Genomic DNA, 16,284 nt, shown 5'->3' on the forward strand with positions numbered 1-16,284 from the left:
ATCTGGTTGATTGATAAATCAAGTTGCCTGCACATCCATAGAGGCACATAACCAGCAATCCATATCCTTCTTTATGTTGTCTTGTCTTTCTCGTTATGTGTATGGGGCACCATATTTTAATTAATTAAATAAAAGTTAATTTTTAAGGGATCATTCCAGTGAATATATTGGGGATATATAGGTTTACCAGCGTAATTGGTTTTTGATTCAAAAGGCCAGTCAATATCAGGTACCTGCCCTTCGAGTCTGTCTCTTGACGTTTGATGTCAAATTGTACTGTATCTTTAAAAGCGATCAGCACACCTGCTTGTTTTTTAGTTGAGGAGGCTAGAAAAATTTTGGGAAAATTTTTGTGGGCTAGTTTTGGGGTGGCTGAAGATGCGAAGTGGGTCTCCTGAACACATATAATGTCCGCTTTGGATCCCATGGCTTCCTTCCACAAAGAAGATCTCTTATACGCTGAATTTAGACAGTTAGTGTTCAAGGACAATATTCTAGTAGTCATTCTGGAGGTTTTTGTCAGAATACGGATCTGTGGAGATTTCTGGGTCAACGAGGAATAACTTGGTTGGATTTCAGAAGGTTTTGCTTCAAGACCGGAGGTGCACTGAGATTTGTCTCTTGCAGTAGACTTAACTTTTCCTTATGGCTCGGTCTTGGTGCGGGGGAGAAGGGGGGGGTATGAACAGTTGAAGTTTAGAAACTGTTGAGCGGTTGTAGGTAGAACTGTGAAGTAGAGAAACAGAAGGAGTGACGGATTGTCAGACCCGTTTCGTCTAGTAAAGGAGGGGGGGGACGAAACGTTCGCCTGTGAGGAAGTCCTCTTATTCACCCGTGTCTTTTAGCCTTGAGAATGATTCCGGGGGGTAAGGTTCATCTCTGCATTCAATCTTTGGGGTGTTTTCTTGGAGTTTTGGAGGTTCTCTGCGTACGGGGAGCAGGAGGCATACCAATTCCCCATGTTTTTAGAAGTTGAGCTGCGTCTTCTGGTTTAAACAAAGCATGGGTAGAGCCATCTTTGTGTATCTGGAGTTTGATAGGAAATCCCCATCTGTATGAGATATTGGCTTGTCTCAATGCAGAACTAATTTCTGAGAATTTTCTTCTTTCAGACATGGTGGTTTGAGATAAATCTGCATATAGACATATGTCTGAATAGGGAGATGGAAGTTGATTTAATTTTCTGGCAGCGGTCATGAGCGCATCCTTAGTGTGGTAGAAGTGGATTCGGGCTATTATATCCCTTGGGGTCGTCTCAGCAATAAATTTAGGTCTCGGGAGTCTGTGTGCCCTGTCGGTGATAAGATCTTGTAAGGGAGCTTCCGGCAGAAGTGTACGCATTAGTTGGTTTAAATATTTAGGGATTTCAGGTGTTGTGATAGATTCTGGGATGCCACGGAACTTTATGTTGTTACGCCTGCTTCTATCTTCTAAGTCTGCCAGTTTTGATTTAAGTTGGGTGACGTCATCTGCCAAATCATATTGGGCATCTATGAGGGAGTTATGTGATTGGGTGAGTTCGACCATTTTATTTTCTGTATGAGCCACTCTTTCTCCAATTGACTCTATTGTGGCTGTGAGAGAGGAGTTGAAAGTAGTAAAGCTGGTGTAGATTGATTCACTTAAAGCCACCATCATTTTCTTTATGAAAGCTTCAGATGCCGGCTGGGCTGAGGATGGTAAAGCTTTGATATAGTCCTTCATAAATGGAGTATGAGGGGGGTGAGTGGTTCACATCTCCCTTTCTGGATTTTTGTTTGAGAGGGCTATCTGATGGCGAGGGAGCACCTCTATTGCAGGAGGATGCTAGTTTAGGAATTGCTGAGGGTGAGCATGGGTTATGGCGTTTTCCACCTGTGAATCCCTGAGTTAGGACGTCGGGATGCCCATCTGCCCTCTCTCCTGCTTTGTTTTTAGATGGGGAGCTGCTACCCTCACCACGAGGGTCTGCAGGGGTCGCCATCTTGGGGCTTACATTAGTTGAGTGTACGCTGCGGGGTATCTCTTCTATGTAGCCATGTGTCTGGGTGTTCAGATACACACTCACCCCTTCTTCTCCTTTCTCCGGAGGTGAGCCGGCAGTCAGGTCTGGAAGAGCGTTGGCAAGTTCTTCTTCCTCCGCGGTTGTAGCTGAGCCGGTCGGGCTTTGAGCGCGCGGGATCTCGGGCGCCGAGAAAAACTCCTCCAGGCGCCGCGGCTGCGAGCGGGACGGTCTGCGGCGAGACATCGCTAGGTGCAGGGAAGGTAGAGAAGCTGTTTCGGAGCGGTGAGGGTCCCCAGGGTTGCTGTGGAGTAGCGGTGGGTGTTTGAGGTTAGCGGAGCTAGCAGATTACGCCGCGATCTTCTCTCTCGGCCAGGCCACGCCTTGTTCAACATTTTTATACATGATCTGGAGAGGCAATTCATGGGAAACTGATCAAATTTGCCAACGACACAAAGCTATTAGGGATAGCTAACACTAAGGAAGAGTGGGAAAGTATTCAAAAAGATCTAGAAAAGCTTGCACAGTGGGCAGTGACTAACAGAATGGTATTTAACAAGAAGAAATCCAAAGTCCTACATCTGGGCAAGAAAAATGAAAAAGCACATACAGAATGGGAGGAATTGAGCTAAGCAGCAGCACAAGTTTAAAAGACTTGGGTATACTAATAGATCATAGACTGAACATGAGTCAACAATATGATGCAGCAGCCAAAAAGGCAAATACAATTCTGGGATGTATTAAGAGAAGCATAGAGTCTAGATCGCGTGAGGTAATTATCCCCCTCTACTCTTCCTTAGTCAGACCTCTTCTGGAATACTGTCTAGTTCTGGGCACCCCACTTTAAAAAAGACAGACAAACTGCAGCAAATTCAGAGAAGAGTTACCAAGATGGTGAGTGATTAACTTGCAAAAAAGAAGGCTGAGAGGAGACTTAATAGCTGTCTACAAATATCTGAAGGGTTGTCACACTGTAGAGAGATCAGCCCTATTCTCATTTGCACAAGGAAAGATTAGAAGCAATAGGATGAAACAGAAAGGGAGGAGACCCAGATTAGATATTAGAAAAAACTTTCTGACAGTGAGGGTGATCAATGAGTGGAACAGGTCACCATGGGAGTGTTACGGCACTCTGCCCCCGGAGCGCCAGGTGGGGTGCCCTGAACTTCCCGCACCCCACTGTCCCTGCCTACTTGCCTCGGACCTGGCTAACCCCAGGCGGACAACTGGGCGGCGGTCCCTGCTCTGGCTAGGGACCTGGCGACTACCTACATGGAAATAACTAACGGGGGACAGAGTGCCGACAGAAGAGGCAGGTGGAGCAGACCAACAGAACTTACAAGGCAGAGCAAGGCTGGAGATGGAGCTCACAGGCAAACTGGAAGGACACTGACTAGCAACTAGAGCAGACTGAGACAGACCTGACTAGAGGCTAACAGAACCAATAACTGGCAGTGAGCTCAGGTCACTGCCAGCCTTTTAACTTAAAGCCTCCGCCCAGGGGCAGAGAGTGGGAGGAGCGGACTCTCCCACTGTTGCATATGGAAGGTGGAGGAGAGCGGGCGGCACCCTACGGGTGGACACGCCCATGCCGCTGCACGCTGGCTGCTCCACGCCGCTGGGGAGAGCCCCGACAGCAGAGCTCCGGGACGCCGGAGCCGACATCGGAGCGGCGCGTACCGGCTGCGGGACCTAGCGCCGCCCTGCATGGTAACATTACCCCCCCTCTGATGGGGGACCTCCGGGCCCCCGGAAACTCAACCAGGCTTATCCGGAAAACGACGATGGAACCACCGTACCAACACGGGAGCGTGAACATCACTTGCGGCCACCCAGGAATGATCTTCTGGTCGAAAACCCTTCCAGGCCACCAAATATTGTAGGGTTCCTCGACACCGACGAGAATCCAGTATCTCCTGGACCTTGTATTCAACTTCATCCCAGACCAGGGTAGGTGAAGGGGGCCTGGTGGTGGGCATCACCAAAGGGACAAAAGGTTTCAATAGCGACTTATGGAATACCCTGTGAACCCTCCATGTGGCTGGCAACCCCAGCTCGTAGGTGAGTGGGTTCACCACACGTGTGATGGCAAACGGCCCCACGTAACGTGGCGCCAGCTTCAAGGACGGGACCCGCAATTTGAGATTTTTAGAAGACAGGTATACCTTCTGTCCCACGCTGTAAGGTTTAGACACAGACAGACTCTTCCCACTACGCAACTGCATATGGGCCCCCGCTGCCTCCACGTTTCTCTGTACCTCTTTCCATACTCCCCCGAAGCGTATCTGTGGCGACATCAGCTGCAGGACAGACCGACGGAGTAGGGATTGCTGTAAGGAAGCGAGGATGCTGACCGTATACACAAAAAATGGAGACACCCCAGTGGAAGAACAAAGGCGGTTGTTTAGTGCAAACTCTGCCAACGGCAGGAACTCTGCCCACTGATGAGCCTTTTCGCTAGCAAACAACCGTAAATATTGCACTAAATCTTGGTTCTTCCGCTCAGTCTGACCATTAGTCTGCGGATGGAACGCTGAAGAGAAGGAAAGCGACGTTCCCAGGTTTCTGAAGAAGGCACGCCAAAACTGCGACACAAACTGAACCCCGCGATCAGATACAATATTTTGGGGAACCACATGTATGCGAATTATTTCCTTTACAAAAATCGTGGCGAATTCTTTTGCCGAGGGTAGCTTTTTTAACGCCACAAAATGTGCCATCTTTGAGAACCGGTCGACCACCACTAAGATAGTGGTGCACTTCTGGGATTCTGGTAGGTCAGTGATAAAATCTACTGATAAGTGCGACCATGGGCTGGAAGGAACCGGTAGCGGTCTGAGAGGACCCTCCGGAGGACGCCGCCGACTCTTATTGCAAGCACAGACCGAGCAACCCATCACAAAGTTGCGGATCTCCTGAGACATGCCTGGCCACCAGAAGTGTCTGGAACAAAGCTCCAGGGTCCCCTGGAACCCTGGATGCCCGGCAAGAACCGACGAGTGAGACTCATCCATGACTCTAGGGCGTAGGGTCTCTGGCACAAACCATCTGCCCTCCGGCACCCCCGAAGGAGCGTCCTGCTGAACATCCTGTAGTTGAGGGACGAAGTTAGACTCTACAGCTGCCACCACCACGCCGGGGGGCTAAGATATTCTCGGGAGTCATGGTCTCACTATCCGGTACCCCGAAACTCCGTGACAGGGCGTCCGCCTTCACATTCTTCTCTCCTGGGATATATGTCACGACGAAATTAAACCTGGCGAAGAACAACGCCCACCTGGCTTGACGAGCTGTGAGTCGTTTCGTATTGGCGAGATATACCAGATTCTTGTGATCAGTATATACGGTAATTGGGTGTCTAGCACCCTCAAGATGGTGTCGCCACTCTTCCAGAGCCCATTTGATAGCCAATAATTCACGGTTACCCACGTCGTAGTTGCGCTTTGCTGAATTGAACTTCCGCGAAAAGAACGCACATGGGCTATACCCAGACCTCCCACTGACTTCCTGCGACAATACTGCTCCTGTCCCCACTTCAGACGCATCTACCTCAATAAAAAAGGGTAGTCGTGCGTCTGGCTGTATTAGCACCGGGGCAGTCGTGAATGCCCTTTTTAGACGGCTAAAGGCCTCAAGGGCTGCAGGCGACCACTTACCCAAGTCGGCCCCCTTCTTAGTCAGGTCGGTCAGAGGTTGAGCAATAACTGAGTAATTCGTAATGAATTTGTGGTAAAAATTTGCAAAACCTAAGAACCGCTGGAGAGCCTTGAGGTTGTCTGATCTGACCCATTGGGAGATTGCTGCTACTTTATCAGACTCCATCTGAATCTCCGTGGGTGAGATTACATAACCAAGGAAGGATACTTGTTTAGAACCAAATGTACATTTCTCTAACTTGACAAAAAGTTGATACTCGCGCAAACGGGTCAGAACCAACCTCAGGTGCCGCACATGTGAGTCCCAGTCAGGCGAGTACACCAGAATTTCGTCAAGATAGATGACCAGAAATACCCCCAGGAAGTCATGAAAGACCGCGTTCATAAAACCCTGAAACACAGCAGGGGCGTTACAAAGTCCAAAAGGCATGACCAGACATTCAAAATGTCCTAACGGGGTGTTGAACGCCATCTTCCATTCATCTCCCTCTCTAATGCAAATTAAATTGTAAGCCCCCCGCAAGTCCAGTTTGGAGAACCAGTGGGCCCCTACCACCTGATTCAACAAGTCAGGAATTAGGGGCAAGGAGCACTGGTTCTTCACAGTGATTTTATTCAAGGCCCGATAATCCACACAAGGCCTTAGTGTCCCATCCTTCTTCTCTACAAAGAAGAGGCCTGCTCCAGCAGGGGACCTGGACGGCCGGATATGTCGGTTGGCCAGGGCCTCCGAGACATAGGACTCGAGGGCTTCATGCTCACGGCCTGACAAATTGAAAATGGCTCCCTTAGGGATGGGACTGTCGGGAATCAGATCAATACCACAGTCCCACTCCCTATGAGGAGGCAGAGCCTTAGACAGTTTTTTGGAGAATACATCCTGAAAGTCTGACAAATTCTCCGGAATGAGCACTGTATCTGCGGAGCACACAGCTATGGTAGACAGGTGATTATGACAGGATGATCCCCAATGAGTCAATTCCCGGGTGGACCAATCAAATTGGAGATTGTGCAGTGCCAACCAGGGCATACCAAGCACCACATCATCCGACATTTTTTCCATAACCAGGAAAGACAGTTTTTCCGAGTGGAGGATCCCGCACGTGAACTGTAATCTTGGGGTCCTCCATCGTACCAGGCCTGTAGAGAGAGGGGTAGCATCAATACTGGTAAAATGAATTGGCGTCTTCAGCGCCACAAATTCCGCCATCAGAGAACGGACAAAACACAGACTTATCAAGTTAGTGGCTGCTCCGGAATCAATAAACGCCTGCCCTGATCGGGAAAAATCCCGGAATCTAACATGACACGGTACCAAAAGTACCCTACAATCGCCTAGGACTCTGAGTTTTCCGCCGGTTCCGGCTGCGAGTGTTGAGGCCTCAGTGGGCAGGTTATCACCCGATGTCCAGCTTTCCCGCAGTAGAGGCAGAGACGATGCAACAAACGGATCCAGCGTCGCTCTTTGGGGTCCAGCGGATCCACCTCCATCGGCTCGGGCACAGAGACTGGTAAGGAGGAAGAGGGACCAGGGCAACCGACCTCCCTGACTCTACGGGTCTGCCTGTCCTGCTTCCTAGACCTGAGCCTCCTATCTGCCTTCACCGCTAGCTCCATAGCCTCCCTTAAGGACCCGGGAACGGGATGGGAAATTAACAGGTCTTTAACTGCGTCCGAGAGGCCCTGCAGAAAAACGTCTTTCAGAGCGCTATCATTCCATGTCGTATCCCCCGCATAGCGTCTGAAGTTGGAGCAATAATCCTCCACACAAGACGACCCCTGCCGCAGCGCCAAGAACCGCGAAACCGCCAACCCTGCTTGGTCCGGTTCGTCGAAGATACCCCCGAGTTCCTGGAAAAAGGAGTCCATGGACTGCAGGCAGGAAGAACCCTCGGGGATGGAAAAAGCCCAGGTCTGGGCAGAGCCCCGCAGCAGGGACATTATCAGCCCGACCCTCTGAGCCTCCGACCCGGAAGAACAGGGACGCATCCGAAAAAACAGGCGACACGCCTGTCGGAAAACACCTCGGGCAGAGGGCACTTGGGTTCTGGGCTGGTTGAGGCGTCCGGCCCCTGTGACACCCCCCGCTGCTCCTGGGCCACCATACGGGCGGATAAATCCTGGATCACTGGCAGCAGGGCCTGCAGCTGGTTCGTGAGGGAACTGATTGCCTCCATGACAAAACAGTTTTTAAGGGCCAGTTATTATGTTACGGCACTCTGCCCCCCGAGGGCCAGGTGGGGTGCCCTGAACTTCCCGCACCCCACTGTCCCTGCCTACTTGCCTCGGACCTGGCAAACTCCAGGTGGACAACTGGGCGGCGGTCCCTGCTCTGGCTAGGGACCTGGCGACTACCTAGATGGAACTAACGGGGGACAGAGTGCCGACAGAAGAGGCAGGAGGAACAGACCAACAGAACTTAGAAGGCAGAGCAAGGCTGGAGATGGAGCTCACAGGCAAACTGGAAGGACACTGACTAGCAACTAGAGCAGACTGAGACAGACCTGACTAGAGGCTAACAGAACCAATAACTGGCAGTGAGCTCAGGTCACTGCCAGCCTTTTAACTTAAAGCCTCCGCCCAGGGGCAGAGAGTGGGAGGAGCGGACTCTCCCACTGTTGCATATGGAAGGTGGAGGAGAGCGGGCGGCACCCTACGGGCGGACACGCCCACGCCACTGCACGCTGGCTGCTCCACGCCACCGGGAGAGCCCCGACAGCAGAGCTCCGAGACGCCGGTGCTGACATCGGAGCGGCGCGCGCCGGCTGCGGGACCCAGCGCCGCCCTGCATGGTAACAGGGAGGTGGTGAGTTCTCTTTCAATGGAAGTGTTCAAACAAAGGCTGGACAAATATCTGTCTGGGATGATTTAGTAAATCCGACTGAGCAGGGGGTTGGACCCGTTGACCCTGGAGGTTCCTTCCAACTCTACCATTTTATGATTCTAAGAAGTGGACGAGAAGCCAGCAAGCCAGTAGAGGGACTTGCAGTTTGAAAGCTCTGCACGACCTTAGTAGTGATGTCAGCGCTTGTGCAGTTGCTTAACAGAATGCCGGCTCGTCTGTTAAGGGCCCTAGCACAGTAATAAATCTTTCCTTTTACAAAATTCACTTTAAAATTCATTATCTTCTGTATATATTTTACATCATAATTCTGAAATGTATTGTATGTCTCATATCTGGTTGGTGGAATGCATGCCTCTACACTTAATTACATGCAGAGATGGTTGCTTTCACACTTTTGTTTGCTGAAGTTCAAAAACATGCGCCCCAGTGGTGCAAAGCATGCAAACTTTTCCGGCGTCTGCACACGCCCATATCTGTTGGAGAATACTCTCCAATCTGGATTTTAGGGGGGGTTGTATGTATCATAACTTTCCCCCAGAAAATAAGTATGAACATTATTTGGCTTTATCTACAACTACATTACTGTATTGTTATACTGAAACTCTAGAACTTTTTTACTTACTCTGCCTTTATCGTACCCAACCAAAGAGAGTTTCACTTATGGAGTTCCCACAGACGCTCTCTACTACTGGATGTTCTGGAGGGTGGTCCTGCCAACAGAAAAGCAATATAATTTCAACCCTAACCCAGACCAAGGTGTGATGGGCATCTATTTGTAGGGTAGGCTGTTCACACTAGATGAGTCATCTCCTGTTAGGAGCCTTTTTCTTTGTTGTTATTTTTGGATCCTTGGAGTACTGCCTTTGTTTTAAATGTAGGGGGAATGTGTCATGTGACAAAAATGTGCTGCAGCCGAGTCTAGACCCTTTTGTTGGGAAGACAATGGAGAACATGATGGTGGGTCACAATTGCTCTACTGTCTCCTCCCAGAAAATTTAGACTGGCGTGACCCAGCTGCGCACAGGCGTAAAAGTTAGCAGCCATGCTAATAGATATGATAGCTCAACTGTCCATGTGACGCCAGCGCCTCTTCCAAGAAAATGAATTACCAAAGCCAAATAAAAGAGTCTATAGCCAAAGTGAAGTTTAAACCAGAGGCACATGGTTTTTACTCAACATTTCCAACTTTGATTTTCCAAGAACACACTGTAACAGTCTTAGGCCTCGGTCACACGGGCGATTTTTCACGCGATTTGCGCATGCGATCTGCGATTTTATAGAACCATTGCTTTGCAATAGTATCGGACACATGGGCGCTTTTTATGCGCTTGTCCGATAAATCATAGGACACAAGAAATCGCAGATCGCACCTATCTGCGATTTGCGATTCCTTATGTTCTCTATATGCACTCAATGGGGCCGGCTGCAGCAGCGCCGACCCCATTGAGAACATATACTACACAAATCATTCTCCTCTGCCACAGCTGTAACAGCTGTGGCAGAGAAGAATGATGTTTGCCCATTGAATTCAATGGAGCCGGCAATACAGCCGGCTCCATTGAAAGCAATGGGCTGCCGGCGAGCGCGGGATGAATTTTCGGGAAGGGTTAAAAAATATAAGCCCTTCCCTGAAAATCATCCAAAAATGTGTAAAAATAAAAAAAATATATATACTCACCTTGTCCCTGCAGCCGGAGTTCAGCCGCGGCCGGCCGGCAGTTCTCCTGAACTGCTCTGAGAAGTATTCAGCAGGCGGGGATTTAAAATCCCCGCCTGCTGAATGGGCTGCCTCTGATTGGTCACAGCCCTCACCAATCAGAGGCAGCTCTCACTCACCCATTCATGAATTCATGAATGGGTGAGTGAGTGCTGCCTCTGATTGGCTCAGCGCAGGGACCAATCAGGGGCAGCTCTCGGCTGTCATTCAATAGCTGAGAGCTGCCCCTGATTGGTCCCTGCGCTGAGCCAATCAGAGGCAGCACTCACTCACCCATTCATGAATTCATGAATGGGTGAGTGAGAGCTGCCTCTGATTGGTGAGGGCTGTGACCAATCAGAGGCAGCCCATTCAGCAGGCGGGGATTTTAAATCCCTGCCTGCTGAATACTACTCAGAGCAGTTCAGGAGAACTGCCGGCCGGCCGTGCCTGAACTCCGTCTGCAGGGACAAGGTGAGTATAGATTTTTTTTTTTATTTTTACACATTTTTTGGTTGATTTTCAAGGAAGGGCTTATATATTTAAGCCCTTCCAGAAAATTCATCCTGCGCTCACCGGCAGCCCATTGCTTTCAATGGAGCCGGCTGTATTGCCGGCTCCATTGAATTCAATGGGCTGGACAGCGCTCCTGTGATCGGGCCCATTTCATGGAAAACGCAGCTAGGAGCAGATTTTTCCGGCGATTTTTCGGCCCCGGTCACGCGATTTGCGGATGCGCATCCATCATGCGATCCGCAAATTGCGGCAAAAAATGCCCGTCTGACCGAGGCCTTAGGTACAACAGAATTGGCACATTTTTTGCCTTTACTATCTCCGAAACACTTAAGCTAGAAAAGACACTTGTTCCCTGAGATTAAGTCACCACCAATCTCAGTTATCTGATGGGAAGATTCCTTCACTACTTATTGAGTTCTTTCCTCGCTGACCTAGTGGCATTTATTGGGCAGTTACTCATGCCAGACTTGTCCTCTGACTTGCAGCAGCGGAACCAGTCTTGTCCCTCCACTCAGTAGTTAAGCAGGGGAGTGCGTAACACTCACCAGCGACTTTTCCAGAAACTGATTCTGCCTTCATGTCCCCTAAGGGGTTGCATCCCATGGCTAAATGAGATGGGCCCAGGCTTAGCCCAGGCAAAAGTATCAGAGCCTCAGCCTCCCTTACACACATCCTCGCTCTCTGACTACAATCTTCTCTCTCCTCCTCTCGCTTCCTCTACACCAACTAACCCTCCAACCTATCTATCCACCAATCACGCTACACAGAACAGATTAGGGAGACAGGCAAACAGACACTACCCAGTTTGTTGACACCAACACGAGACAATAACTCAGGACTACCTAAAGAGGTTACCACATACAAGAGAAAAAGACCAACCATAATGTAGATAAACACACACAGACAATGCACACAGGGAAGACTAACACATACTAGAGGGACCCTAACTCTGGGCCACTACAGTTCCCCCCACTTAAAGAAAGCCAACCTCGGTGCCCTTAGAAACCGAGGCAGAAATGCCTCAGTTTACTAACCCATTAGCTAGACTCCTAACTCCCCAGTAAAGAGGGCATTTGCCAACTATGATAAAGGGTAAGTTGAAGACTATAAGAATCACTAACGCAGACCGGCAAGGGCATAGCTGAACCACTCCACTTTCCCCCTTTGGTTACGTCAGAACATGTAACCCATTCCAGCATGACTTTCTGAAATCTCATTTCTAGTATCAATGCTGAATTGACGACAGCATGTACAAACATGAGGACTGGAGTGTACCTTTGTCTAAATCACTGCTGAGCCAGGTGGAACCTGGGATGCATCAGTACCCGCTATGGGGCCCTTACATAATTCTTCTCCCTAAAGCCTGAGACAAAATAATACACTGAAGTTGACACTTAGATAGAAAAGGGTGTCTGGTTAGGCAATTTGAATATGCGTGGAAGTAGAATGACTTTCATCCCCCTCCTTCAGCTCAGGTGGTGACACATCAGTTACTACTGCCTTCAATTGATACTGAAATGACCACAATGTAGACAGAAATGGGGATGTGCTCCCAATAGCAGACCTTCCTGACAAGACACAAGCAGACAGTGGAATTTCAATAGATGATACCTAACATAAGATTTTCCATGAGAACTTTCTAAGATATTGGCGTTGTTCTCTCTCTCTCTTTCCCCATAAATACATTTTGACATTTAAGACATCACCTCTGGATCAACACAGGAGGATAGACAGGCTGGACTAGATAGACATTGTCTTCATTCAGCCTTACATACTATGTTACTATGTTACTATGTTACCTCCATTAAACATTTTAATATTACACCATTCCAACTTCTGCACTTTTACTTATAATGTTTCTGAACATTTATTATCACTAGAGATGAGCGAGCACGCTCGGATAAGGCAGTTACTCGAGCGAGCATTGCTCTTCTCGAGTAACTGCATTCTTGTCCGAGCTGGTTTGGGGGGGGGGTGGCTGGGGTGAGTGGGGGCTAGCAGGGGGTAGCGGGGAGAGACAGATCTCTATCACTCTCCCCCCACTCCTCCCACCGCCCCCGAGCCTGCTCAGAAGAGAATGCAGTTACTCGAGAAGCGCGATGCTCGCTCGATTAACTGCCTAATCCGAGCGTGCTCGCTCATCTCTACTTATCACCTTTTTGCAAATATAAGTAATCATTAATTCACATAAAACATCATTACTTCTAATTAGTCAGGAACGGCATGTTATCTAGAATAATTCCCAGCACCCCTGCACCCCTGGGATGAGTCCCAAGGGATGCATCACCTACTATATAGATAATTGGAATAGCTCACTCACCATTTATAAAGCAGGAAACAATCTGACAGGTTTGAACATTTCAGACACACAAGTGATAAACAAATGGCTGATGAACCTATTAGAAAAACTACATTGAGAAATAACATAGCACCTCTCTGTGACCCAGCACTGTTGTTTCAGTCTCATCATGAATTAGAATGTAGTAATTTATGCATCCTGAAGAAATAATTACTGATAATACTAGTATACAGTAAGTGTTCATTATATATAATGCTGTGTATTTTTTTGTATTGAATCTTTAAATGGGTTGTCGGAGTTGTAACATAGTAACATAGTGTGTAAGGCTGAAGGGAGACAATGTCCATCTAGCTCAGCCTGTTTACACCCCCAATTGTTGATCCAGAGGAAGGCAAAAAATAAACAATGAGGCAAGGCCAATTAGCTTCCTTGGGGGGAAAAATTCCTTCCCGACTCCATAATGGCAGTCAAAACAATCCCCGGATAGTAGCTGACTCCAAGACCCGGATCAACAACTCCGCTCAATATTTAATGTCTATATTGTAGGTTTGGACTAAAAAGACTTTCCCATGCTGTAAAATTACCAACAGGCATATACTTACCTCTCCTGCTGAGTCCCGCGCTGCTGCTCGTTGCTTCGTGTCTGTGCTTGTTAACTGACTCTGTTATTGGCTGCAGTGCCTGGGATATCCCGTAAACAGGTTGATGTAGCCTGTAAACATGACATCAGAGGGAAGACCAGGGAAGCGACATGGAACATGGAGGGACAGGTAAGTGTATGCCTGTTAGTTATTTTACAGCATGGGAAAAGCTTTTTAGTGAAACCTAGAACTCATACAACCCCTTAAATCATAGTGTTTCACAGAATTAGCTATAGAAAACTTCATATATGTGTTTTATGCATTGTTTTCTGGGCTCCTATTGGTGGGGCTTTGCAAGTTATATATAATAAAAACAAACACGTCATTGGGAAAAAGAATAACAGAACATATGCTCACCTGTCTCAGACCCCTGCAGCTCCAGCATTGCAACTTCCATCTCACTTCAGGGTCTGTTTGCAAGCTGCAATCAGTCCATATGTGGAACGTCACAGACAGCTGCAGCAGATTACAGGCTTCACCTTTGAACTGTGAGTAGCTGCAGTTGTCTGAGATGTTCAACATACAGCTTGACTGCAGCTTGGAAATAGACTTGGCAAAGATAACTGGAGATCCAGGGGTCGAAAATGGGTGATGTGTTTTACTTATTGTTCCTTCATAGATTATATAGGAACAAAGACTTGTCTATGTATGCCTGGTATTGCAGCTCAACTGTATGCCTATGACAATTGATATTGTCACGTCCGTTCGGCACAAGAGCGTCACGCCCAACACGGACGCAGGGTAACATTCACACAGAATGCAAAAAGCATGCACCAACAATGCAGGACAGTGAACACCACTCCAGGCACAATAGATGGAAAAGACCTGTCTCTTACCTAAAAGGAAAATGGGGAGCCCCTGCCTAAAAGCAGAGTAATTGTCCTGATAAGGACAGCCCCGCTGTCTTCCCCTAGGCCCTGACTGTCCCTTACAGGAACCCCTGGAGAGTTGCACTGATACAACAAAGTAAAAGCAAAACAATAAGGGGTTAACAAAAACAACAGGAAGAAACACCAATACTTAACTGAATCTGAAGCTTTACACACAGGTTAGAGACTCCCACCTACGCCAACCAACTCTCTAAGGAACTGAATAACCAGCAAGGAGGAAAGGGCAGGGTACAAATATAAAGCTCTTCACACCTGCTAATAGAAAGAGCAACTAGAAAACCACACTCCCAATCCTCACCCGGGAATGACTAACAGTCAGCCTGCACCCATGCAGCATATAGAAAGATAGCAAAGCAATCTCTGCACAACATGCATTAACCCTTGTCCTACATAGCAACACGGCGACAGGTCTCACCCTGTGTCACGGCCACCATGCCATGACATTGTCACGACCGACAAGCTGCGACAGATATATTATAATTTTTTATTATAGTTTATAATAATAGTCATCCTTAGTTTTATAGTACATATGAAATATTTATATGTGCCTTTCTTTTCTAGGAATTGTTTGAAATGAATATCAATCACACAGTGGTAACAGGATTTATTCTTTTGGGATTTTCTAGAATTACTGAACATCAAGTTTCCCTTTTTCCAATCTTTCTATGCATGTATACAATCACTGTGGGTGGGAACCTATCTATAATCATTACATATAAACTTAGTCCAAGCCTTCACACTCCAATGTATTTCCTTCTTGCTAATTTCTCTTTCTTGGAGATACTCTATGTTTCATGCACTGTCCCTGAGATGTTGTCTGGTTTACTGTCAGAATGTAAAGTCATCTCCTTTTCTGGCTGTGTTATACAAATGTATTGTTTTTTGTTGTTTTCTGGAACAGAGTGTTTTATGCTGGCGGCCATGGCTTATGATCGCTATAATGCTATATGTCACCCTCTGTTATATAATGTCATTATGAATGAAACAGTGTGTATCCAGCAAATAGCGGGCTTATATATCATTGGTGCAGCTAATGCTCTAATACACACAGTGGTCACATTTTCATTGCCATTCTGTGGATCCAATAAGATAGACCATTTTTTTTGCGATGTTCCACCAGTACTAGAACTCTCCTGCCAGGATATTTGGGTCAATGAACTTGTGATATTTGTCATTGCCGGCTGTGTTATAATTGGTTCATTTGTAGTAACAATCATTTCCTATGTGGAAATCATTTCAAAAGTTTTAAGGCTCCATTCTGTATCAGGCAGGAAAAAAACTTTTGCAACTTGCTCTTCTCACTTTATAGTTGTTGCAGTATTTTATGGTTCAGGAATATTTATGTATTTTAGACCCAGGTCTAGTCATAGAATTGGCCAAAATAGTGTGGTGTCTTTGATGTATACAGTTATTGCTCCACTCTTAAATCCTTTCATATATAGTCTACGAAACAAAGAAGTCAAATCAAATATGAAAAATATAATTTTACGGCAATTTAAATTCTGAATTATAATTTCTGCTTATTATGTGCTCTCTTGTGTTAGTTTTAGTATATATTTCAACTTTTTAAATTTTATTTTGCATTGTTTCAGTATTTTTATTGAGATTACATCAAGGTCTTAATTGACTTAGATGGGACTGCAGCTAAACTTAATTCCCTTAGCTAAAACTTAATAAGCTATTCTCCTACCAATTACGGATATAGCAATCCTGAAAAGATATGGACTGGTGTTTTTGAGTGCTCCTCATCAGGCCTGTGA

General features: G+C 47.3%; 1 protein-coding gene across 1 annotated transcript; it reads left to right on the forward strand.

The window, feature by feature from the left end:
* The first annotated feature begins 15,097 nt into the window (after nucleotides 1–15,097).
* Nucleotides 15,098–16,030, forward strand: LOC136572072 (olfactory receptor 5V1-like). Its single transcript, XM_066572686.1, has one exon. The coding sequence runs from the start codon at nucleotides 15,098–15,100 to the stop codon at nucleotides 16,028–16,030; it is 933 nt and encodes a 310-aa protein (XP_066428783.1).
* The last annotated feature ends 254 nt before the right edge of the window (nucleotides 16,031–16,284 follow it).

Source organism: Eleutherodactylus coqui, chromosome 6, assembly GCF_035609145.1.
Source record: "Eleutherodactylus coqui strain aEleCoq1 chromosome 6, aEleCoq1.hap1, whole genome shotgun sequence".
NCBI classification, from domain to species: domain Eukaryota; kingdom Metazoa; phylum Chordata; class Amphibia; order Anura; family Eleutherodactylidae; genus Eleutherodactylus; species Eleutherodactylus coqui.